The following is a 25053-nucleotide window of genomic DNA, read 5'->3' on the forward strand; positions in this document are numbered from 1 at the left end:
AAAATTATATTTTTTAGTGGGGAATGATTGATTGGGACACCTGCGGCTCTGCGTCGCAGTTGGCAGCCAGCTGCAAGTCAAATGTTTGCCCCTTCTCATGTCTACGATTTCGTCCTGTTTTCCGTCTTTTCCTGTACACAACCATTATAACTTCCCAGATTACATCAAAACAATGCTTTGAATATGTAACAATCTCACACTGTAGACACATCGTTTTCCACAAACATCAACCTTTTACTGTCCGATAGCGCCCTTCCTTGACCTTGTGACGTATCAGAAGATCATCCTTCCCCCACAACTCCGGGCCGGCCCCACAACGTGCCGACGTACTCCTTGTCTATTACATATTAGGAGATTTTTATTTAATCTTTTCTTCTTTTATTACTCACCGCATATTGAGATTAGAACGCCGTGAGAATAGACACCGCAACTGTCGTAATCAAATTGATAACCCCGCAAGGCAATCTATTATCGACTAACTCGAGTTTCTGAATTTCCATCCCAATAAACTCGGTAACTTCACGCGAACAAAGCATGGTGTCCTGCGGGATTCGGCACGATCATATGTGCTTTTCGACTGCCGATTGCTTCCATTTGCCTGGCATGTAGCATCCTGCATTATTTGTTGTTAATATAAGTAGTACCGCGGGCCGTCAAGGACCCCCACTTTCTCTTTCCCAGTTCATCAAATTAACGCTTTACTCACTTTCAACAACTAAGCAAGCAGTCAACATGGCACCTATTCTTGCAGACGATCTTCGCATTCACATGTGAATTACCCATTTCCCTTTGGACTCGGGATTCCCCTCGCTGACAACTTGCGATTAGCATTGGCGCCGGTATGGGAGGTATGGGTTCTGCCCTCGCTCTCGCCAAACAAGGTTATACCAACATCCACGTTTGGGAATCTGCTAGAGAAATTGGAGAGGTTGGCGCTGGTATCAACATTACCCCTAACCTTTCTCGTATTCTCGACGGCTGGGGAGTTTTGGACATTGCCAGGGCGGAAGCTGTTGCTCTCGATGGCGCTAGTGTACTTAGTAAGTTGTCTAGTTATGCTATTCGAATGTCAGCTGATTGATAATAGGGTGCGCTGAGGACGACGTTTTGACTTCTGTCGACTTCCAGTACATCGAGAAGGAATTCGGCTACCCCTTCTACGTGAGTTTCTTATTCCTAATCTCCAAAGCTTTATTCTGATCTCTGCGAGCTGTAGGTTGTCCACCGATCCGCCCTTCAAAAATGTCTCGTTACCGGTGCCATGGACTCTGGCGTCGTCAAGCTTCACTTGGGTAAACTCATCAAGGAGTGGGACTTTGACAACAACCGATTTTTCGTTACCAGCCGGGACCAGGCGAACGGCACTGCCAACGGTAACGGCTCTACTGGCGAGTGGGTGGAAGGTGATGTTATATTGGCTGCGGATGGTGTTAAGAGCAAGGCTCGAGGAGCTATGTTGAAACGAAAGGGAGAGGAGGATCACGGTAAATATTTGCATAGTGCGAAAAACATGCGACTGACTGTTGTTAAATCAGTTGAGGACACTGGCCAGGCTGCCTATCGAATCATCGTCAAGCGATCCATGATCAACGAGGATCCCGAGCTGTTGCCCTTCTTCACCGGCTCTCACTCTTACCGATGGATTGGCGAGAAACGACACATCATTGTAGGTTTTGTTTCCACTTATCTAACGAACTTCACTTACTCTCTATCTCATAGGCTTACCCCATCGCCTCACACGACCTTTTCAACATGTCCACCGCCCACCCCGACCGTCGATTCGTCGAAGCCGACTCCTGGACTGCTTCTGGTTCCAAGGAAGAAATGCTGGACATGTTCCACGATTTCTGCCCTCGGTATGTTTGCTTTTCGGACCTATCATTTTCACGACGAGCTAATACGCCCCAGAGTCCAAAAGCTCCTTCGTACCGTTCCCGAAGACTCTGTTCTTGAGTGGAAGCTCCGAGTTCATACCCCCTTATCCCACTGGGTCGACGGTAACACGGCGTTGGTTGGTGACGCTTGCCACCCTACTCTTCCCCACTTGGCTCAAGGTGCCGCTCAAGCTGTCGAAGACGCTGCTGTTCTCGGTGTCGTTCTCAGCAAAATTAAGTCCAAGGAGGAGATCCACAAGGCTCTGCTCGTGTACCAGGTGAACTTTCTTTCCACTCTTTCTGACGTCTTCGTGTGTTGATGTACAATAATAGGCTCTCAGGAAACCTCGTGCGGACTGGGCTGTGTTGACCGCGGCTGCCAATGGTAAGGGCTTGCACCTGGGCGCCGGTAAGGACCAGGAAGCTAGAGACGCTGCTTTCAGACAAGCGAAGAAGGAGGGTGGTGAGAACCCCGACAAGGCCATCGACCAGTAAGTTTATACTGTCAGAAGCCAAGGAGCTCGCGACGCTGACTTTCTACAAGATTGACCCAGAAGATATTATACGCTCACGACTGCGCGAAGGAGGCTGAGGAGCGATACGCGGAGCTTCTTGCTGAGGTTGTTTAATTTTGGGTTCATTTTTGTACAAAAGGAAAATTTTCTTGCATCGACTACTGTGAGCTGTATGAATATGAAACATCGTCATCTTCATGATATCTGTCTCACATTACATTTACGAAGTGATTTCTGAAAGCTTGATCTAGTAAAGGTTAAGGTATGACCAATGATGATTGGAAGGAACAACCATCTTTCCCCTGCATAGCTGACTGAAGGAGTTGATAATGTCATCGTACTTAAAGGAGAGGTGCAAACAAGTTGCTACGCCTTGTGGCTTCCCGGTCAAGACATCATCGCTATTGCTGTTGAAAAAGGAGAAATCTTCAAGCAACCCCAAATGTACTTCATTGCCAAAACGAGGAGTTAACTGAAAAAACAATGGGTCGGCGAGTAATAGGAATGCCTCAGCATAGCTCTAAGCACAGATATGTCCGACATGCCGGAGTGAGGTCCTACCGATCACGTTACCATATGATCTCAAGAGTGCTCAATGTTACATTTCAATACCCGGATCATTCGTAAAACAGACAATAACGCATAACGCAGCAGAGCCATTCGTCAGTACAGATGTGAAGTAGTTCAAAAAAAAAAAAACTTTTTTATTATTTGCCTTCAAATAGAAGACAAGCGAGATGGATTGAGATGGAGGCTTGCAGTACCAGCGCTTGTTCCCGGTACGTTATGGGAAGGCGTCGTCAGAGTAGACAGGACATGTATCGGCCCTTTTTTCTTTTGTCTTACCAATAAAATGCCGCTCGAGCAACCCCATCACCCCAGAGTTCCAAAGTGTAGCCCCCTATGCGGAGACCTAATCGTGCCCGATCCCCGCTGATTAACCCTTATTTCTTATCGTGCCTTAAAGGCCCAGGTGCTAAGCTGCGTAACTTCCGTCATTTCTTTTAATAAAATTGGGAATTTCCTAGATCTAAGCTTCACCAGTGCGGGGACTTGAAATTGATAAAAACTTGGGGCACCGTCTCATGTGACTTGCGGACCGGCGGTTCAGTAATGACTGCGCGATGAAGGTTGACCAATGTTGTTCGACGTTCTGTGTGCTCACAGCGCCGTACGTCGTTCAAAGCTAATCTCTTCCGAAGTAGAAACAGAGCAGAGAGGCTGCGCATCAGCTATCGCAGGTAATTCAAATAGCGTATACTGCATTAACAGGAACAAAAGATTTCGCCGCAAGTGAATACGAAGCGTTTGTTTAATCTCAATCAAATCATTGACGTTGTCGGTTTTCGACAATGATCCACATCAGGGCATGGGACCTGAATCTTTGTGTCGAATGAGCGCGAGAATATATAGAAGAGGGTGAGGAGAGTTGGAAGCTATTCATCTCCATTCATTCAACATGTCGAAATCCCTTAACATCGCGAGCTCGAGCCGCAGTGACATTGAGAATCAGCAATACCATCATCATGAGCACCATTCAGCTCTTCTTCAAAATGGCAAAGACCCATCTTTACCTGCCAACCACCCCATTAACGCACTCAGTGCCATGAGAAAATTCTTCATTCTATGCACTTTGAGCTATAGTGGTTTCCTCGCCAACTTTGGGTAGGTCTTATTAATACTCCTTTTGCACCCAGCCTAACTAGTACTCAGTATTGCCATCATTCAAGTCGCTTTCCCGTGAGTCAAACATCTTCTTCGTTCCGAAATTCAAAATTGATTCTTGAGTTTCAGGACCTTGGGTAAAGCTTTTGGTGTGGAAACTTCTATGATTCCTAATACAATTGGCTACTATCTTCTTGGTTTTGCCTTCGGTCCCCTCTTTTGGAACCCTCTTTCCAAGGTGAGCATTTCAAATCCATCAACGATATGGCTAGACTAATCGTGATGGGAAGACAATTGGTCGACGCCCAGTCTACCTTTTGGGTTCCGCGCTCTATATTCCTTGCGTAATTTGGATGGCACTGTCACCGTCCTACGCATGCTTCTCTGTCTCTCGACTCTTCTCCGGTTTGACCTCTTCCTTCAGTCAAACTGTGCCTCCGGCCACCATTGCCGATATTTTTATCAAAGAGGTTCGAGGCCACAAGATGTCTATGTACGCCGTTGCAGTAGTCATCGCTCCAGCAGTCGCTCCCCTTTTCAGCGGCATCATCGTCGCAAAGACAAATTGGCATGTCCTTTTCTGGCTGGTCCTCGGGCTTGCGGTTGTCCAATGTCTTCTTTACTTCTTCGTCGTGCCCGAGACTCTATGGAATGAAGACTTCTCCACTCCTTTGCAAAGTACCGACGCGCAACCTACTGCCCCTAGCCCCGAGCCGAGCGAGTCCTACAACAAAGATGACTCATCAAAACCCGTCATAAGGCATCTGGAAGAAGCTCACCAAGACCCGACGACAATGCAAGGGCATGTAGGTCCTGCATGGATGCCATGGCAAAGGCCCATGGAGTATCTGCAGGTCTGTCTCTCCCCTTTTCTAATGGTAAGTCATCACTTTTCCCTGCCTTCCTTGATCGAACGACATGTGTTAATCATTTGTGCGCTATCCATGACAGCTTCGTTATATCAGCATTGTCATTCCTTCCATTTATTACGGTTCACTTTTTGCTTGGTCCATTGGCATCACCATTGTCATGCCTCAAAAGTTTGAAAATGCTCCTTATAGCTTTGCCACCATTCCCTTGGGTACTGCCTTCTTGGCGTATGGATTGGGTGGTATTTTAGGTAAATGGTCTGGTGGCCTTGTAGGCGACAAAACTTGCTCTTATTTGGAGCGCAAATATGGCCATCGACAACCTGAACACCGTCTTTGGGCCCTCGTAAGTCTTTTCAGTCAACTTCTGGAAGGATTTATGCTGATTACTACTGTGTTAAGATACCTATCCTTCCATTCATGTTTATTGGTTTGATCATCGTCGGTATTGTCACTTCCAAAGAGCTCCACTGGATCGGATTCCTCATTGGAGGCGGTCTTTTCTTTTTCTGTCTTTCTGCTGCTACTGGTTTATTACAAACTGTACGTCTTCACATTAACCTTTTCAATTTGCTCCTTGTATGGTCGCTGATCCTTTCATCTGCAGTACGTCCTGGAAGGCTATATGTCTCGCTCTATGGATACTCAAGCTGTCTTCATCTTCTTCAAGTCAATCTGGGGCTTCGTCATTCCCTTCTTTGTCTGGGACTGGGGAGCAGACCATGGTTTCCTTGAGGAGTACGCTGCTCAGGGTGCTCTTGCTGCCGGCTTGGGTGCGATTCTGTGTGCTGTCTTCATCTGGAAAGGCTACGAGATTAGGAAATGGCAAGGTATGCCCGTTTCTCCTCGATAGATGGAAAAATGATGGGGGAGAGAACTATTTTGGATTTATTCCTGGAAAGGCTGCTTTACTGTCTTGGAAGGTCGTGGAAAGGAGTTTCGTCAAAGGGAGGAGAAAGAAGATCAAAGTGTAACTTCAATGAACAAGTACTCGTTTGTAGCTGGAAATGAAGAAATGGCATATTTGTGTTGTACTTACCGATTTTGCTTTGTCGTCTTCCGGGTTAGTAATAGTGCGTGATGATATTTCATGAAATGTGAAAGAGTTTTGAGAAGATATAATGCCTTTGTCCAAGCTAACTCGCTTGAGTTTATTTCTTCCTTCCGTCTTCCAACAACCAACTCCGTTTCAATATATATTCATATCATGGTCAGAGCTGGACCCGTAGTTGTTGGTTGAAGACTTTCTTTTTCCTTCAAAGGGCGGCAGTTGACAGTTGATGCTTGGCAGCCTTTGGCAAGTGGAGAGCTTCAATAATGAAAATCAAGGCCATATAGTATGGAATATATATATGGGATGGTGCGGGCAATGACCGGGTGTGGAGTTTGTTGACGAGGTTTGGAAACCAAGGGCCTCATTGTTGTACCTTGGTAAGCCATAATGCGTGACGTACGTATGGGGCAGCGGCAAGCCGAACTGGTAACTAAAACAGTTTCGTAATACCGACTAAAATAGGTCGACTTTCTATTCAATGACCAATTCGCTCGTATTTGCTGCCTGTCGTCGTCCTATCGGAAAAGCCTCTTGTCTTTGTCGACCCACCTTCGAGGATTGTTGAATGTATGATTGCTGCGTAAAGGGTACATAAATTGTCTGTCAGACTTCATGCTCGAAGTTGTTTTACTAGAAAGGTAAATTTAATCACAAATCGTATGCTTACACCACCATTTTATGCTTGAGCGCCCGCTGGTACGTTTTGGGGCCTTTTTTACAGCTACGTTTAAAATACTATTCAAAAGGCTGAAAAATTTGCGAGAGAAGGAATCTGGTCACCTTTCCAAGAGTGTCATGTGGTTAGATTGGGACGTGGTTGCTTGACTGACTGTCTTGCTAATAAGCAGTCTTGCGATACTCACGTATCGTCTTTTTCCTTTTGGAGCCTCCGCAAGACACGCAGCCGACGTTCTACAGGACCATACAAAGCTGCTTATTATTAGTGCACATTTGATCATTACAACTTTTTCTCCAATCCCGTTCAAATGGCAGATCACGTGATTCCACGTTCAATTTACGTTTCGCAGAAATCTTTGTTCGTCTATCCACATTTCAACGCCTCCTATACGTGTCTTTTAATACAAAGACATTTCAAGTCAAGATGACGACCGCTGCCCAGCCCGCCCCCGACATCATGGAATCCCTTGAAAAGCACAATGCTGCTTTCACCACCCTCCTCTCTCTTATCCCTGCTCAATACTACATTGCCGCCGATCCCGAGGTTGTAAGTTGGGGCGTCATGTCGTGATGTGGCAGCTGCTAACGCTTTTCTAGGCCGATAGCAAGTGGATGAAGAACAAGAAGAGAAAGACTGGTGAGGAAATCAAAGAGAATAAGAAGAAGGTCAAGCAGGCCAAAGTATGTTGTCTTCCCTTTTGCAGATTCCTTTTCTGATGGAAATACAGCTCGACCCTTCAAAGAACCTCACCACCGCCGAAATTTTAGCCCAGAACAACAATGGAGAAAAATCTCCCGAAGAGTCCTCGGATGCTATCGCTGGACCATCTACCAATCTCACTCCTCTCCCACCTACTGCTTCCATCTCCGAACTTCGTGCCAAACTCCAACAGCGTCTCAAGACATTCCGTTCCCGCCGAGGAGCCGGCGACGGCGAAGAGACCAACGACGGAGCTTCAGTCTCTTCAAGAGATGCTTTGGAGGAGGAAAGGAGGAGGAAGAGGGGTGAGATGAGAGACCGAAGAAGGAATGAGCGAAAGGAGGAGAGGAGGAAAGAGAGGGAAGGTAAAGCAGAGAAGAAGGAGAAGAAGGCTGCTCAGCAAGGGCCAGACGACGTGAAAGCGAAGACAGCGAAGACCCAGTTGATCGTGCCTCAACCTAAGAACACTATCAATGACGAAGACCTTTCCTTCCCTGCCATCTCACTCCCGTCCAAGCAGTCCGACAAATCCGGCACCCATCTCAAACGGATCTCCAATCCTTCCCAGGCTCTTGCCCATTTGGAGAAACACAAGGCCAAATTGGCCGCGATGCCAGAGGATAAGAGGGCTGAGATTGAGGAGAAGGAGAGATGGGCGAAAGCTGAGGAGAGAGCGAAGGGTGGAAAGGTTGCCGATCAGGAAAAGGTGCTCAAAAATGCTGTTAAGAGGAAGGAAAAGACAAAAACGAAGAGTTCCAAGGAGTGGTACGTATATATATTACCTGTACTTCTCTCTTTCCCCTCACTGACACATTTGATACAGGGCTGAACGAAAGCGCGAACTTGAGAAATCAAACGCCATCTCCCTCAAGAAGCGTAACGACAACATTGCCAAGCGTGCAGAGGAGAGGAGGAACAAGCGTACGGGGGGTAGCAAGGATAAGGGAAAGGGGAAGGGTTCCAAGAAGGGGCGACCCGGCTTTGAGGGGAAAAAGGGGAAGAAGTGAGCGCTTGTACTATACCCTAGACATATCTGGCCTTTTGCTTTGGTGTTCTCCATGTATTTGCATATCTACAATTACACTTGCCCCTTGCTCGGGATTTTGACCACTTGGCATTCCAAGCTAAGCTAAACTTCACCATCCCCGTTTACCCTTCCCACCCTTCCCACCCTTTCCTTTCCTCCCATCTTTACTACCACCACCATTCACCCCCGCTATATCTCTCTCGCTCAATTTCAAGACACCACCTTCAAACCTACCCACACCCATTCCCAAACCCCTCGATCGATCCGCATCACCCTTCTTCCTGCCCTCCATTCCCTTCTTCTTCCCCGTCTCCATACCCACCGACGCTCTCTGTTCACCCTTATAGATACCCCCCTTCTTGAGCCCCTGGCCCAATCCACCAACCCCCCGAACGTAATTCCCACTCTCAATCGCCTCTTGCCTCTGTGCCTTCTCCCTCTTTTCCCGTTTATGTAACAACCCTGTTCTCACCGCGGCAGGATGTCTGCTCAGATGTTTATCCTTGACGACCTTGCTACCTTCCCCGGGAAGCTCGTACTGGGCGAGTTCTAATAATCGGGCGCTCATGGCGTTGCGCTTATCGACAGGGCGGGAAGCGGCGGAGGCAGCGTGGGAAGGAAGGAGGGTGGTGAGAAGCATGGAGTGGAGGGTCTTGTCGAGGGAGGCGTTGGTGTGGTCTTCAAGATCCCCTTCAGCGTCGGTATCAGCGGATACAGAAGGACGGGAACGGGGACGGCCGGGCAGGTAGTCAGTTTGGGTGGTAATGCCCATCATCTTGATTGATGTCCCCGTCTATGAAAGTAACATTTGTCAGATTTTGAAGCCTCTTTGAAGTAAGCGGTAAGGAACGTACAAGGAAAGCTCGACGTTCGGCTTTGGAGATCGGGATAGATGGACCACTGCCGGCAGTAGAGGGGTCGAACACTACTTCGGGGACACGGGATGTTGATGTTGAGGATGACGCTTTTGATTGTGGGTCTAAGCGTCCAGAATTAGCATTAGATATTCAAAGCCTGGGTATAATGAGAAATGAAAGACGTACTGGCAAACTCGTCTTCACTATCACTAACAAACCCATCCTCTGCTCCCCATCCATCGTCAGAGATGTACTCTTCTCCGGTTCCCTCCTCTTCCTCATTTTCTTCATCCTCGTCATCCTCCTCCGAATCATTATCCACACTGGCAGATTCAATTGGCATGGGCGGTAACCCCAAGAGAGCACGGGAGTGAGCTTCCAGAGCCGCAAGTCGGGCGGCTTTCAGTGACTCTTCATCTTCATCTTCCTCGTCCTCATCACTGTCTCCCTCATCACCTGATCCAGACTTAAACCCAGTGTCTGATCCAGAGAGATGACCACTATTACCAACAAGCTCACTCTCCATTCTTTCCCCTTCGCGTTTACTCTCAACGATCCTAGCCTTCTTCACAGGCCTTTCAGCTCCCATCTCTTCCACCGTCCGCCTCCCTCCTCCTCCTGGACTTCTCTTTCCTTCCATTTGTGCCTTCCCGTTTATTTTTTGAGACTCGGTTCCGTACAGCTCTCGGTCGTGGTCTTTTCCGAGAATATCTGCGCCTTGATGTTTTCGGACATCGCTTTTGGAAGTTCTGGACTTGCTCTTGAGCGGTTGTAGGGAAGATCGCTTTCCGAGGTTGGATTTGGGCATCGTGACGTGTGGTACGTACGGGATTGGTGGATTGTACTGTAACTGAAAACTATCTGGAGAAGATTGTGGTTTATGGATGCACAACAACTGACAATATAACGGCTAGAAGCTGAATTGCGGTTGAAAATGCAGAGTTGAAATCTTCGCCTCCACCTTAACCTCCATTTCTATAATTAAATTCAATTACCGCTAATTATATCTAAACATGAAAAGTGCTGACGTCACTTCTGCTTCCGTTCCTTCGGCTCTGCAGAAGCACACGATTGAACTGGGCTCGTTCTTGATTCCACATTTCCTTCCCTATTTTCAAACAGAAGGGGCCTACGCTGGTCATAGCGCCCTCACCTACTGGAATGAAGAGAGGTTTGGGTCCTCTCTTCACGGAGTGCGCACTCGCAGATGTGCTGGTTGGCGTATACGACAATCTCATTCTCCGGGACGTCACTGCTCTTATGCTGGTAAGTCCATTGTTTATGGCCAGTTTTGGGCTAAGTTGTCTATTTCTAGGTGAACAACCACTCTTATCAAGTGTTCAAGTCGTCCATCAAACTGCAACTGGAACATCGAAGGAAACTTTACTCTATCCCAGCCACTACCCCCTTTCTCAACACCTTTCGTGACGAAACCGCGACGGACAAGTTCAAAGCTTTAGAGGAAAGAGAGCATCGCTTCAATAATTTCAAGCCAGCGGGTATTGAGACGATATGCAAGAATTCTCGACTAGTTAGCTTGCAAGCTGGACATATGTTGTTTGAATATCATAACGACAAACGCAACCCCGGTCGAGAACGAAAGACGAGTGGCTGGGAGGTGTACAGGACAAAGACAAGCGCAACGGACGACGATTGTCGGTGTAGAGGGGGAGTGAAAGATCAGGGGCTGTGGAAGTGGCTTATGGATCTAGGAAAAGAATATTATGATATTGTTATGTGCGCGGAGGAGAATGTCGTTATGATATGGTACGTCTATATGAGGTGTATCGCCTTTCTAATCGTTGTATTTGCATAGTCAAAAGGAGAATTATCACCCCAATGGTAATCCAACAACATGGTCCGTTTCTATCCGCATGTACTTTTATGTCCTAATTCCACCCACCGGCACCTCCCCTCCGTCGTTTGGCTATTTTGACCCTATTCCACACCCTGACGCTGCATTACCGTTTATCGAGATAATCGTGCCGAACGTATCTGAAGAAACCACTGCAACGTTTGACATGGCTGCCGGAGGACAGATATCGCTTTTGTTTGAGGATGATGACTCGGACACCGACGAAGTGTATGTCGGAGTATGGGATTGGAAGAAGGGTGTGTGTCTTGGAGTGAGTGATTTATTCGTCTGGTTAAGATGGGGCTGACAAGAAGCAGAGCCTTGTACCGGATACGGATCCAACAGTGGAAATCACGAGCTATGCGCATATGGGTCCATTCGTAGTCACCTCTTGCACCCGTCACGTTCCTGCATCTAGCAACCCAACTGCATTTGTCAACGCTTGTGAAGAAACCGATGTCGATAAATCACCCCCTGCAGCTGACGATCATTTTGTCGAACTCTGTTTCTATGTCCACGCTCTCCTGCCCCCGCAGTACGGTTACCCACCACACACACCTTCTACCTCACATCAGGATCCCAAAAAGCCATTCTACCCCAATGTGCCATGCACATGGACGCTCGACGACATCCCGTTCTGCTTCCCCATCATTATCTTCGACCTCCCTCCTGCAGGTCTAATGCCATGGACTGTTTCTCGCTACTACCAGTCTGACATGTTCTACATCAACGAATGTCACTACGACGAAGAGGTGCATAATCGCGAAATTGCAGGTCTTTTGACATGGACAATCGCAGGGAGGGTCAGTGTAGCTGATATGCGAACAATAACATCTGCGCCAACAGCAATGGCGCTGCGGAGGGCTATGTGGTGCTTGCAAGCCGGGTATATCCCACGAGGAAAAGTGGTGGTGGATCCGAATATCATTGCATCTTTGACCCCAGCAGAGCACGCGAGGTGGTCCATCGAAGTTCTGACGCTGGCAGTGTACGGCCATAAGCTTGACAAGAAAGGCCGGTGGACTACCAGCGGTGGTATATCAACTGAGCGGCCCATGGCGCGTAACCCTATCCTCCAACGGATCCCCACACCAAGAACAAGTCCTCGTATAGCGCATACCGACTGGATGATCACCGACTCCCATTATCGCTTTACGTTCGTCCCCACCATGAGCTCTGTCCACGGCGCGAGGGAGTTTAGGATGGTGGCGATCCTCGTAGATAGGGGTCTAGTGTTGGATAACGGGATGAAGATAGCGACAGCAGTGTTGAGTTTGAATGATTATAACAGGCGGACGGGGGAAGTGCAGTGGGGTGAGGATGATGATGGGAAAGCGGAGGAAGGCGAGGACCGACAGAAGAGAGACGAAGTAGATGATAGAAGAGAAGAAGGAGCGTATGAAGGTTCGGAGAGCGATACAGTCATCGACCATATATTCGCCGACAAATCCAAACTCGCTCCTTTCCGTATCCATCAACACTCGTCATGCTGCCTTATCGATGGGTTCATGAAGGATTCGAGGGCCAACGATTTGACGCAATGGCCGCATAAGGGAATCCATGGTGTGCTGCATATGGCAGTGGATATGACGAGGCAGTCGCAGATCTTGTTCGATGGAGATACTGTCGTCTTTGGAGGATTTACGGTGAGTTCACCCACGCTCCTTCATCTCCTATCCACTTAAAAGACATGCTGATAGTAATATAGCCGACGGCATACCAAATCATTAGTATTTAAGGCATCGATAGTTGGTCAGACGGAAGTGAGGCCTGTGTGCGGTCGAGGCAGCTATGAAATTTGACATGAATAGTTTATAACTGAAACTACTGACGGGGTTAAAAAAGGTGCGAGCTGAGAATGAGAAAAAAAGAAAAGAAATCATACTATTCATTTCATGGCTACAGTACTTAAATAATTGCTACTCGTGTGTGTGGTTATTAGAGCTACATTTGTACGTCAGGAGTTGTGATTTTTCCAATGTCGGTCCACGTCCTTGTTTCGCAGTCACATTATTTTCCACCAAGTTTAGGAATTCCAAGACCGCCTAGGAGCTTGTCAAGACCCAATCCACCAAGGAGACTATCGAGCAGGCCATTCAGACCAAGCCCGCCCAAGAGCTGGTTCACAAGGCCCAGAACACCGGACAAGAGTAACCCGACTGCTGCAAGAATTTGCACCAATGGTTCTATATTTCAACAAAGCAGTCACAATCAGCCAACGCACAGAAGGAAGTAAAAGAGCATGTTTGCTTACGCTCGAGCAGGTGCCAAAGTGGACTGATCCCCTTCTTAGCTTCGGGCATACCTTCGATACCCTTCTTGCCCTTCCTGATAGCATCTGTGACTTCTGTCGAAAGCTTCTTGAGGCCTTCAGCGAGGTGTCGCTCTTCTGGAGTAGCTTCACCAGTGGCAGCATTCTCCTTTGACTGTTGCTGCATTCGGCCGTCGGGATCCATCTCGCGAATGTTGGAGTTGCACTGGTTGAGGATGTCCGAGCTCTTTTGAATAAGGGGCTTCACTTTCTTCACAAGTTCTTCTTGGTTGACTTCCTCTTTCGGCTTGGAGTGCGCATCCTCGATCAAGTCCGTCATTTCTTCGAGTATAGGCTTGACACGATCAAGTGTACTGTCAACCTAGTAGTGCAGAAAAAGGAGATCAGCCTCAACATCCGCGTGATTGCAATTTCTGCTCAAGTACGTACTTCGTAAGCCATGCGTTTAGCCAGCTTGCTGTCGCCTTCGAGCCTCTCGAGCTCCTCGTCCTCTATCTTTTTACGTTCTGCGTCTTCCTCTGCTTTCTTCTGTTCGGCTTCCTTTCGTGCTTCCTCTTCCTTTGCTTCCTTCTGTTCGGCTACCTTTCGTGCTTCCTCTTCCTCTGCTTTCTTCTGCTCGGCAGCTTCGTCTCTCTTAGGCAGATCCTGCATGAGCGTTACGTGGCCGATACTGTGGTGCATTTCATCATCAGTTCACAGCTCGAAATCTTCAATCGAGTCAGTATCCTTGCTCACCTCTTTCCTTTGGCGTCTAAGACATCTCCGTCGTTGTCGACTTCTTTGCCTCGGCATCGTGCGATCTCGCCCTCTGTAAGCTTGGCCACGGTGTTTCCGTTGCTATCGATGACAGCCCCTTCGTTGTTAACCTTGAGACCGGCAGCAGGATGCTTCTCCTCTTCTTTCTCCTCTTCTTCCCATCGTTCGGCAGCACCAATCTTATTGCCGTTCTTGTCGACAACGTCGCCTTGCTCATCGACTGACTTGCCGTGAAGCTTCTTGGCATCGCCCTGGAAACAAATTAAACATCAGTTAGCATGATTTCGGAAACGCGCACATATGCGGAGCGGGTTTCTCACCTCAGTCAGACGTCCAACGACCGTTCCCGAATTGTCAATAACCTTGCCGTCTTTGCGGACGGTTGCAGGCTGGAAATCGGAGAAGGGACCTTCTTTCTGTCCTTCGCGCTCAGACTCGGGCAACAGCTCCGCGCGTCCTACGACGCTACCACCTTCATTCCAAATCTGGCCCTCTTTGTCGCACATCTTGCCAGCTAGCTTCGCAGGATCGCCCTCGACCACTCGCCCGAGTAGCTTGCCAGAATTATCGACAACGTAGCCACTCTTGTTGACGCGATTGCCGGCGAGGAGAGAGAGATCGGTCTTCTCTGGCTCCTGCTCTTCTGGCTCGTACCATCGCTGTGCTTTGCCGACGATTGTGCCAGACTTGTCGACAACGTCCTATAGGATTCTACACGTTAGCTTGCCAAAATAATAAAAAATTGTTTTCGACGGTAATCGTTGGGATGAGCACTCACGCCGTCGGCATCGACTGTCTTTCCTGCAATCTTCTTTGCGTCTCCTTCGACGATCTCGCCAACCTTCTCTCCATTGTGCACTACATCGCCATTTTTCTGGACTGTAGCACCTTCAAAGTCTTCGAAAGGTGCGCCTTCTGGATTCGACCTCTCGTCTTCTGGAATAGGCTCGGCTTGTCCAATCTTTTTGCCTGAATCGTCAAAGAATTCGCCCTTTGCGGTACATCGTCGACCCTGGAGCTTTTTGAGGTTGCCGTCGACGACTTTGCCGACGGTGACGCCATCCTTGGCAACCAACTGTTTGTAGTTAATAGTCAGCAACTGGGGAAGGTTTGAGGCAACATCCGATGTGCAGAACTTACATTACCGGCTTTGTTGGGACTGAGACCCTTGAGCACGCTAAAGTCTATCTGCTCTTCGGCCTGGTCAAGCTCAGACGCAAGCTGTGCGTTACCAATCACGTCGCCATCCTTGTTCATGAGGTTGCCAGAAGCATCAATGTCCGCGATCTCTGAGCCTTCGAGGTTTTGGGCGTCCTCCTCAGACATATTTGCGATAGTCCGGTCATCGGCGTCTTTGATCTTGCCAGCTTGGTCAACGGTCAGAGGGCTTGTGAACTCGGGTTTGACGTCATTGGCTTCGTCTAGAGCTTGATCGGCGCCGCCTTCCTGATCCTCGGGTACAGGTTGGTTGTCGCCCGAGGAAACCTCCCCCTTTTCGCCTTGCTCTTCGTCTTGCTCAGCGGCTTGCTCAGCGTCTTGCTCTTCGCCTTGCTCTTCGTCTTCCTCTTCGTCTTCCTCTTCGTCTTCCTCTTCGACTTGCTCTTCGTCTTGCTCTTCGCCTTCATCACTAGCAGGTTCATCCTGAGTCTCAGCTTGAGCTACGTCCTCATCGCCTGACTCTGCCTCAGAACCGCCCTGGTCTTGATCCTGCTCCTCGGGCTCTTCTGCTGCTGGTTCGTCATTGTCTTCTTCCTGTTCGTCTTCGTTGTCGTCTTGGTTTTCTTCTTCGTCTTCGTCGTCAGATTCTGTACCGAAAGCCCGAGTAAGCCATGTTTACCAAATGTGACTGGAAACATTACTCACCTTGCTGAGGGGTCCTGGGGGCTCCTGCCTCTTCTGGGACTTTGCCTTCAACATCTTGCTTCTTCGCGGTCTCTGCGACGTCCTTGCCTTGGGTTGCAGGTTCAACACCTTGCTTCTGCGCTGTCTTTGCGGCGTCCTTGCCTTGGGTTGCAGGTTTAACATCTCGCTTCTGCGCTTGCTCTGCTACGTCCTTGCCTGGTAGAATGGATCACGTAAGAAAAGTTGGCACCGAGGCAACGACATTGGGAAAACTGATTTACCTTGCTTTTGGATTGTATCAGCGCCCTTGCCGACCTTCTTTGTTGGACTATCGACGGCCTGCTTGGTTTGCGGCGTTTTCTTTGGCGTCGTCGGATTCTGGGCTTGTGAGGTCTTACCACCGACGTCTTTGGCAGTGTCTCCAGCCTTCTTGCCAACGTCCTTGGCGGGACTAGGAGCCTGTTTTGTGGCTCCGCCAGCAGTGTCTCCGACCTTCTTGCCAACGTCCTTGGCGGGGCTAGGAGCCTGTTTTGTGGCTCCGCCAGCAGTGTCTCCGACCTTCTTGCCAACGTCTTTGGCTGGACTAGGAGCCTGTTTTGTGGCTCCGCTAGCAGTGTCTCCTGCAGCCTTTGTCGCACCGCCGGCGGTATCTTTCACGCTGCCGAGGGCACCACTTGCACCTTTTTCGGCATTCTGCGCAGCCTTCTTGGGCGTCTTGCTCGGAGTTGGGGGTTGCTTTTTCTGTCCTAATTGTGACATCTGTAATATTCAATTAATCTGGCAAAAAGAGGAGAGAGTGGAGGGAATGTGAGACATTGTGGTCCTATTGCTTTCTGCTGTTCATATATATCATCTGTCGACTCTGTCGTCATCGAAAGTGGACCATGCATGACGTCAATTCTACTGACATCAGAGGTAATGTTATATCTAAGCTTCATCGTCATTGTATCGTTACCATTACATCACAGGTCAAAGAATACACACAGTCATCATCAGGAACCCTCCATTATGCTTTTAATCGTCAGGATCAACGCCCATGATGGCGACGATCGTTACCCAATTGTGGAGTCTCGTTTCCGTCATAGGTCAGTTAGGCGCGCCAGCAGTGTTAGGTGCACTATGGGGCCGAAATCTGGTATGGAGGTTGTGGATGGAAGGTCGTCGCTGGAAAGACGAGGGGATTGTTGGAATCTTCTAGGGGAGTGTCGTGTCTAACGTTAATGATCGACAAAAGACGCAAAAAAAGGTTTCGAATAATTATACATCGCCAATACAAAGTTAATGAGATTTGATTCCGTCTGACTGTTGATAATTAACCACCCATTATTTATACTTGAAACGGGCTATTACTATTTTTGTATAAATGACTGCGAGGCGCGGATAATGATCGTTCGTTGCTGCGCTCTTCTTGTCTCCTTCTCTTCGATCGTCGATGAGTCTAAAGGGGTTATGCTAATCCAGCCAGTCGCAGCCAAGTATTTGCCAGCACAACGTCCATGTGAGCAACGCCCCAAATTATTTTTGATTAATCAGACTTATTCTTCTCTGACAGACGCGTGTTCCGTAATAATAGATCTGAGCGCGAGTTATTATGCAGCCATTCACCCCATAGAACTATCAGTCCAACGTGGCAGGGGGCCCGAGCGTGGAACAGTCTGGAATCACTTGTGCACTTTCCAGCCGAGGGCGGTTTACTGATGAGTACCTCCCGCGCCATGTCATTTCCTTCCTTACGCATACTCTTTCATCCTCGTCCGGCTCCTTTTGGGTGTTATGGAGGATGGAGGGTTTGTGGGCCAGACCTATGCCCGCATCGACCGGAGGACCCGTGAAATGCTGTATATCCCAAGAGTGTCAAATGGACCGCTGACAAAGCCCCTCGCAGGGTGGCGAGTTCATTTATAGCCCCCTTCCCCTGGCAATACATCGTCCTGTAAGTTATCTTCATCTCCTCGCGGTGGATATGACATTCTGATTGATCGACTACCATAGCTTCCTCTTTCCCCTCCTCTTTTTTCACCCGGGTTACGTCACTTCCCAAGGTGTATTGTACATCACAACTCTCGTCCGCACCCTTCTACCTGCCATACCGCTACTTCTCCTTCTTTGTTTCGTCTTTCCCTTCCTTGTGGATGATCTCCAAACCGTCCAAACATAACGTAGATGAATCTGTGGACCGGCTATTTCCCCCCCAATATCTTCCCCTTTTTCCATATGACTACCACCCCTCCCTGGTAGTGCCGTTCCGCCCTACGTTCTCTGTTGCCCTCCCAAGATACGTGTTCTTTCCTTCGGACTGTCTCTGTCTTCTTCCTCCCATTATCACATCCATACAAACCCCCAGTACTTTGTCACAACAATATGTCACTTCCAACCGAGAATCCAAATTACCCACAATCGTGGTACGTACAAATTGGCTGATTGGAATTGCTTTTGTCGAGGACTATGTTGATGCATGTAAACATGTTTACAGAAGTGATAGCTACTCTGGTCTTTCCATCCCGGCCCGAGTATGCCTCTTCCTTCTCTCTTCTTTCTTCCCTCTCTCCCGCATTTCTCTCCTGCGTCCACCATGCCCCCTTTCCCGGCTTTCCCCCCTGCTCATGCTCCGACTTTAGCGTTCATCCGATCCGGCAGGAACTATCATCAGTTCCTTCGGGTTAGGTTTACGCTTTCTCGCGTCCCGTTACCTTGCCTTTCGCATCCCTTCTCAGAATACAACGTGACCAGAGTCATTGCGAGTCACGTCTAATGGAGGGATCCCTCATAACGTCAAGTCACGATGTTCGCAAAATGACAGCACCGTGTAACGGACTCAAATGCCCGCCGCCTTTTCTTACTACAATTCGAGGAGGTAGCACAAATTCCTGGACCCTGAATTCAGCGGCGATGACACCAACCATCCCATCGCAAAAGGATAGCAAGAAGTCGAGAGGCAGGTGAATCAGTGAAGCTATGTAGAATGCATCATAATACGGTATAGGTCACCTAAAAGAGAGATAACGAGAAAGTGGAGTTTTGGGGACTGCGGAGAATAACGGTGACGGGCCTGTGATGTCAGATGAAGTAGTCGACCATGTGCTATATGTTTAGCGGGATGGATACCTTGATAATATCAATTAGCTTCTTGTGGTAGCGAGCGTAGAAAGGTAGATACGTCCATAGTAGCTTGGTAGCAAACAGCTTTTTGTTGGTAGCAGTAAACAACATCCACCAACAAGAGGTGCGGCGTGGTGTCCAAGAACGAACGACGTAGTCTTATGATATACGAACAAGAATGGATAGATAGACTTTGATATCCCACATGTGATCTTTAATCTTCTTTTAATTAACTCTATTTATCTTTAGTACCATCTTGCATCATGATCTACTTCATCCTATTGCGGCAACTTTGTTGGCGAGTTTGCAGCGAATGGTTAGTTGCGCGTGGATCGATCGATCATTCGACGTTTTGTCGGGTTCAATGGAAAATGTCGACGTCATTTTTATTGGCCGATCGCTAATAAAGAAGGGTCGCCGTGTAAAATGGGGCGGAAAGCGGGGGAAAGCCGAGCCAAACTTTAAATTTAATCATTTTCCGTCCGGGTTCCTATCTGTTTTTCACGTAAAGCTGGTCAGAACTGTGACGAGGTGGCCATCGGGCTGCGCGATTTTGAGGCTGGTTTGGTGCGTACATGATACGCCGAGGGCGGTGTTTGGGGTGGGGATGTAAGAAGGAGTTGGAGGAGAGGATCCCCTCATCGATAGTCATTAGACGTTTTAAAACACCTTGTGGTTCGTTCCAATCATCCATATCACAAAAAAAAATACATGCAAAGAAAGCTATCCACAACTTTTCTCCCTTCTACTTGCCTTGCTCATTCAACCTCTCCCATTCCACCAAAGCATGCATAACCAGCGCTTGCCCATACGGCATCGGCGTAATCGCAATATCTCTGTAAAACTGGAGGGTTTCGCCCATACCTGTGCCAAAGGAGACGTTGGCGACCTGGCCGTCGGGTTGGATTTGGGTGAGGATGGCGGCGAGGGCGGCGTCTGCTGCGGTGCGGTAGGAAGGGGCTTTGGATGGTGGGAGGAGGCCCTAGTGAGGGTTTTAGTTTTAGCGTGTGGGGCAGGAGAGGCGGGGGAAGACGTACCATTCTCAAACCCATATATATCCCGGCTACAAACCCGGCACTAGCGCTTGTTTCGACATAGCTCTGGGGATCGTCGAGGAGGGTGTGCCACATGCCAGAGTTGGGGTCTTGGAGGGAGATGAGGGCGTCGACTTGGCGGGTCCATGTTTGGATGAGGAAGCGGGCGGTGGGGTCGGTTGGGTGGAGGGGTTTCGGGTGGGGGGAAGACGAAGAGGAGGAGGAGGGGGAGAGGATGGAGAGCAGCATAGGGATGGCTAGTGTGATCCAACAATTACCTCTTGCCCAGAATGCTCTCGCGAAATTATGTCCATTCTTCCCTCCCTTCCACCCTTGTCCACCTTCCAGTTCCGCCGCGCGACCTTGTTTACCGGGGGTAAACTCCCAGCCGTGGTACCATAGCCCGGTGACGGGGTCGGCGAGGTATCGGATATGTAATAGGAATTGGTATACCGCTTCGTCGATCCATGAGGGCTGGTTGAGGAGGATGCCGATTTTGGCGAGCGGGATGGCGGACATCATGAGTGTGTCGTCCCAGAGGTTTTGAGGATGGGCGTTGGCGTAGGTTACTATGGAGAGTCTGGTTTTTAGCCCCTCTGTTACCGACCCCGTAATGATAATGAGACGCACTGTGCTGGAATCCACCTTCCTCGGTCTTTGGCAAGCCATCGTCTCGCACGACCCACTGCGCCCAATCCTCACACCACGCTCTCCATTTCCCTTGTTCGTCCTTTTCCCGCCCATCGTCCAAGAAGGAGGCCAAGGCGTAAAAGGGCGAAAAGGTGTTGATGTTTTTGGGAGCGCCTTTGCCTGATGTACGGGCGTATTGGGAGTTGAACCAGGCGATGGCAGTGTCTAGGGATTTTTGGGAGGCGGGGGAGGAGGGCGAGATGGCAGAGTGCTGAGAGAGAGTGAATGGGATGGCGCGATTCTGTTAGATAGATTCGTTTTGTGAGCGAAGAAAAGACGTACGTGGCAGAGAGCGGTCAAGGCGATGCCGTGTGTCCACTCCCAGGAGAACACGGTCGGGTGTTCCCAGCCCTTGGTATCGATCAATGTCCCGTCGTCCACTATCGTCGATTATCCTTAGTTTAAAATCGGTCGCAGAGGCAGAGGAGGATACGCACACTTTAACAGAAACCTCCCTTCTTCATCCCTGATGGAAACGAGCCCATCTGTCAGGAGATTAATCAGCTGTGTCGCCTTGTCGCTGTCGAGGTCGAGCGTGAGCGGGGAGCTGGGGACGGAGGACGCCTGAGGTTTTTCAGAGTCGAGCTGGGCTTTGGCCTGGACGGTGAAGATCTCTTCTGCGGTGTTGCTGGCGCTGGTCATGACGGGCTGTGGAGATGGCAAGAGACGGCTGCGTGGGAGAGATTTATAAAGCCATGCACTGTCAAATGTAGATACTCCGGCCACCGCGCATTCGGCTGGATGATGTCCCGCTTCACCGGCCCGGCCCACTGCCGAGTATGCCGAGTGTAGGCCCGGGATGCAAACCTTCCATGTCATCACTTTTGTCCCCGCGATCGGTTATTAACTATCAAGGGTTACATGCACAACGATTATTACAACCCTCATAGCCAGCGCTTATCGTCCTCCTTTTCCTTCTCTTCCCTCTTTCTCCTCCCCGACTCCATCTGCGCCTCATGATCCTCCTTTGTTCTCCTTCCTTCCCTTCTTTCCAAATGTACCGCCAACATCCTCTTCCTCTTCCCGTCATTCCCCTCAACATCTCCCGCCTGGCCCTCTCCCGTCAGACCGTTGTCCCCCCTGTCGAAATACAGTGCCCAGCGATCGTCGGCTTCTGATTCTTGGACGATCACGAAACCTTCCCAGCCTTCGAATAGGATACGGTGCGAGAGCGGTGTGAGGGACCATGGGCCCGGGGCGGCGGTTGCGGCGATCTGAGGAGGAGCGTGATGGATGGAGTGCGTGGTAGGGTTTAGGTAGAGGTGGTGTGGCTGTGGTGGAGGTTTTGGTTTTGGTTTTGATGGTGGTGGTTGTTCTGCAGGGACGGAAGTGGGGGATGGTTTTGGGGAAGGGGGTGGAGATTGGTTTGGTCCTGCTTCCTTTGCCAGCTGTGAAGATGAAGAGCAAGGGGAGGACGACGATGATGATGGACGAGAAGGAGAAGGACCTTTTAATCGACTAGGAGAAGTCAAAGGTGAGGGCGAAGAGGATGACGGAGAACTTTTTTCCGGCGGCTTAACAATAAAAACATCCCCTTGATGACCTACCCTCGCCCAGGCGAGTGTATACGCTTCCACTGCCTGGAAATGGCCGACCAGCGGGCTGACAAAATGGGGTGGAAATTGGGCTCGGGCGTGCTTGATGTATACCTATTTTCTATGGTCAGTTTCTGCAAAAACATTTCACACACCTCACAGGAACATATAAAAAAAGAGCACAAATCACCCACCTTGCCGTCCTCTCCCAGTACAACCTCTGCACCTTCAAATTTCCCCTTATACACCTCCCCCGGATCCCCCACACCACCTCCTTTGAAAGTGATGAAAACCTCTAAATCGAGGGACTTGTTGCCCGCCCGTCGATTACCTTTGATGCCCCCCTCGATGGCTTGTTTGGTAGCGGAGATGGCGGGGCAGATGGCTGTTGCTGTGATGATGCCGAATACCATTTGCCCGTTGCGATTTCCTTTTTGATTTGTGGATATGTGTTACAAGATGGTAGGCGAAAGAAGACGATGTGGAAAGATGAGGGAAATGGAACGGAGAAAAGTCGAGACGAAAGCACAAGGACAAAGTCACAATGGATAAACAAAAACGCGAAGCAAGCAGAGAGGATGTGACGTCATTGCGGATTGCTTTTAGGTCGAGTTGATCGAAATAAAGATACTCGTTATATTCCAAGCCGTTGGTTAATGTAAGGGCAAGAAACATATCATCATCTTCCCACCTCGTCAACTTCTGCACACACCTACTGACATTGCAGTAACATATTCGATGTATTGTATCTCCTCTTCTACTATTATATCGGCGATCAGTGACGTGGAGTTCATCTCAAAGCGGCGATCCCCGCATTGTGCCACGCCGGCGGGATTATTTTGGTTCCATCCCAACTTTCTGACGCGTGGGCCCCTCTGTTCTTCGATGCGTGGTGGCGTTGTTATCTCGTCTTTTTTTCTTTTTTCGTATTGTCTTTCTTTCTTGTGATTTCTCATTTTTGTCTTGCCTGGACCAGACAATCACGACGTACAGACTTAAAACACGTGAAAAGGCAAGGCCACTGGCGACAACGAACGCAAGGGCGAAAAACGAAATAGGAACCACAAATTTAGATTCGTCAGGGACAGCGAAAGATAATGGCGCCCGTCAAGGTCAACGCTCTTCCGAGTATTGTGGCGGAGAATGGTGTGGGGTTAAGGGATTGGGATGGGAGTGCGAGTGGGAATGAGAATGGGAGTACGGAAACTGGGACCACCAGTGCGAGGTTGAGGAAGAATCCGCCGCGAGGTACTCGTCCGTCGTTGGGTGTGAATGGGGACAGACCACTCTCACATCTCGATACTATCCCTTCTCGTCCTCCATCTCCTCCTTATGATTCTATCGCTCCTTCCTCTGCCCATGTGGGATCACCGACATCAACACAAACACAAAATCAATCTTATCCGCCCCCCGCAGCATCCACTCAAACCGGTACGGGCTCCAGACCGGTGGTCACCCGCAAACGAAGAAGCAGCTCTATCAAACGCAAACCCAGCCCCGGCAAAGTCCCCGAAAAAGTCGTAGACTGGGAAATTCCCCGAAAGACGTTCCATTCTTCCATCGGTTTCCTTACCCTCTACCTCAACCACCTTACCCCGCCTTCCCTCTCCCCGCTTCTTGTGGTGTTGTCGACCTTGCTCGTGTTTGTGCTCGTGACCGATTTGCCGAGGCTGTGGTTCCCGGCATCGAGGTATGCAGAACTGTGGGAAGCGTGTGTGGGGTTTTTGATGAGGGAAAGTGAGAGGGAAAAAGTGAATGGGGTGGTTTGGTATTTGATAGGGGTGATTTTTGTATTGGGATTGTATCCCAGGGATGTTGGCGTGGTCGCTATTTTACTGTACGCTTTTTTTCTCGCCTCTCCATTTTGACTGTACATGTGGCTGACAAGGAGAAACAGACTATCATGGGCAGACACAACAGCCTCTACACTCGGGCGCCTTTGGGGTCGATACACCCCTCCTCTTCCATCCCACGTCCCCGGCATCCGGTTCTTACCGTTCGCACCTCGAAAATCCCTCGCTGGGTTCCTTGCGGCCGCCGTTACTGGTGTTTTGATCACAGTCGGGTTTTGGGGCGGAAGTGGAGCAGCGGAGAAGACGGTAGGGTACGGTGGAGGGGAATGGAAAGTTTTGACAGAGGGTGTTTGGGGTTCAAAGGGAATTGGAATGGGCTTGACGGCCGGGGTGGTGGGCGTGGGAGGAGCGGTGGTCGAAGCGCTTGGTATGTTTTTCTTCCTTCCTCCTTGTAAAAAAAGCACTTTCCAGCTGACTGTCTTTTGTAGATCTCGGATTAGACGATAACGTCACACTCCCTATATTATCAGGTGCCATTATCTGGGCTTGGTTCGGGTTCACCAACTGGCTTTTACCCTAGTCACTTCACCCTCCTCCCTTCTTCTAGACGAAAAATGAAAGGAAGACTCAGAATCTCGAGCTTTTTGCTTGGCTCCGGTCACTGTTTCAACGCATCTCTTGTTTTTGCAAACAATTCAACTTGTATACGAATAGACCCCATACCCCTGGCCATATGTTTCGTCGTTTCGTATTTTTTATCCTTTGCTTTTTTTTTTTTTTTTTTCGTATTGAATTTTATCTTTCTATTGTCTGATCTACCCTTTTGTTTCTTTTGGGTCTTTTGTGCCCAATCCGTCTCGTCTCGCCTTTGTTATGTTTTACTGGCTTTCAGTATGGGCTAAAGTCTTTTGTCTTCCCTTGATACCTTTTTTTTAATT

The 25053-nt window shown here is 49.2% G+C and overlaps 8 protein-coding genes across 8 annotated transcripts; 5 read left to right on the forward strand and 3 right to left on the reverse strand.

Moving 5' to 3' along the window:
• Positions 1 to 732: 732 nt before the first annotated feature.
• CNBA8030 (hypothetical protein) lies at positions 733 to 2503 on the forward strand (the record flags this gene model as incomplete). Its single annotated transcript, XM_772590.1, has 9 exons — positions 733 to 770; positions 829 to 1040; positions 1088 to 1161; positions 1217 to 1484; positions 1536 to 1666; positions 1720 to 1856; positions 1909 to 2152; positions 2208 to 2365; positions 2419 to 2503. The coding sequence occupies 9 exons, from the start codon at positions 733 to 735 to the stop codon at positions 2501 to 2503; spliced, it is 1347 nt and encodes a 448-aa protein (XP_777683.1).
• Positions 2504 to 3848: 1345 nt separating this feature from the next.
• Positions 3849 to 5776, forward strand: CNBA8040 (hypothetical protein; the record flags this gene model as incomplete). Its single annotated transcript, XM_772591.1, has 7 exons — positions 3849 to 4054; positions 4103 to 4129; positions 4184 to 4292; positions 4345 to 4932; positions 5006 to 5269; positions 5326 to 5466; positions 5531 to 5776. The coding sequence occupies 7 exons, from the start codon at positions 3849 to 3851 to the stop codon at positions 5774 to 5776; spliced, it is 1581 nt and encodes a 526-aa protein (XP_777684.1).
• A 1303-nt stretch (positions 5777 to 7079) lies between these two features.
• Positions 7080 to 8362, forward strand: CNBA8050 (hypothetical protein; the record flags this gene model as incomplete). The annotated part of the gene is made up of 4 exons (XM_772592.1): positions 7080 to 7202; positions 7253 to 7336; positions 7384 to 8120; positions 8179 to 8362. The coding sequence occupies 4 exons, from the start codon at positions 7080 to 7082 to the stop codon at positions 8360 to 8362; spliced, it is 1128 nt and encodes a 375-aa protein (XP_777685.1).
• Positions 8363 to 8491: 129 nt separating this feature from the next.
• On the reverse strand, positions 8492 to 9879 carry CNBA8060 (hypothetical protein; the record flags this gene model as incomplete). Its single annotated transcript, XM_772593.1, has 3 exons — positions 8492 to 9175; positions 9237 to 9361; positions 9426 to 9879. The coding sequence occupies 3 exons, from the start codon at positions 9877 to 9879 to the stop codon at positions 8492 to 8494; spliced, it is 1263 nt and encodes a 420-aa protein (XP_777686.1).
• Positions 9880 to 10400: 521 nt separating this feature from the next.
• Positions 10401 to 12832, forward strand: CNBA8070 (hypothetical protein; the record flags this gene model as incomplete). The annotated part of the gene is made up of 5 exons (XM_772594.1): positions 10401 to 10505; positions 10555 to 11006; positions 11056 to 11365; positions 11406 to 12740; positions 12803 to 12832. 5 exons carry the CDS (start codon positions 10401 to 10403, stop codon positions 12830 to 12832), a joined length of 2232 nt encoding a protein of 743 aa, XP_777687.1.
• Positions 12833 to 13104: 272 nt separating this feature from the next.
• On the reverse strand, positions 13105 to 16723 carry CNBA8080 (hypothetical protein; the record flags this gene model as incomplete). The annotated part of the gene is made up of 9 exons (XM_772595.1): positions 13105 to 13280; positions 13349 to 13700; positions 13796 to 14036; positions 14102 to 14373; positions 14443 to 14823; positions 14901 to 15197; positions 15263 to 15927; positions 15986 to 16180; positions 16246 to 16723. 9 exons carry the CDS (start codon positions 16721 to 16723, stop codon positions 13105 to 13107), a joined length of 3057 nt encoding a protein of 1018 aa, XP_777688.1.
• A 3085-nt stretch (positions 16724 to 19808) lies between these two features.
• Positions 19809 to 21429, reverse strand: CNBA8090 (hypothetical protein; the record flags this gene model as incomplete). Its single annotated transcript, XM_772596.1, has 5 exons — positions 19809 to 20045; positions 20101 to 20666; positions 20728 to 20998; positions 21070 to 21167; positions 21225 to 21429. The coding sequence occupies 5 exons, from the start codon at positions 21427 to 21429 to the stop codon at positions 19809 to 19811; spliced, it is 1377 nt and encodes a 458-aa protein (XP_777689.1).
• A 1990-nt stretch (positions 21430 to 23419) lies between these two features.
• Positions 23420 to 24695, forward strand: CNBA8100 (hypothetical protein; the record flags this gene model as incomplete). The annotated part of the gene is made up of 3 exons (XM_772597.1): positions 23420 to 24159; positions 24220 to 24542; positions 24604 to 24695. The coding sequence occupies 3 exons, from the start codon at positions 23420 to 23422 to the stop codon at positions 24693 to 24695; spliced, it is 1155 nt and encodes a 384-aa protein (XP_777690.1).
• Positions 24696 to 25053: the final 358 nt, after the last annotated feature.

The sequence above is a fragment of the Cryptococcus neoformans genome, chromosome 1 (assembly GCF_000149385.1).
Source record: "Cryptococcus neoformans var. neoformans B-3501A chromosome 1, whole genome shotgun sequence".
NCBI lineage: Eukaryota > Fungi > Basidiomycota > Tremellomycetes > Tremellales > Cryptococcaceae > Cryptococcus > Cryptococcus deneoformans.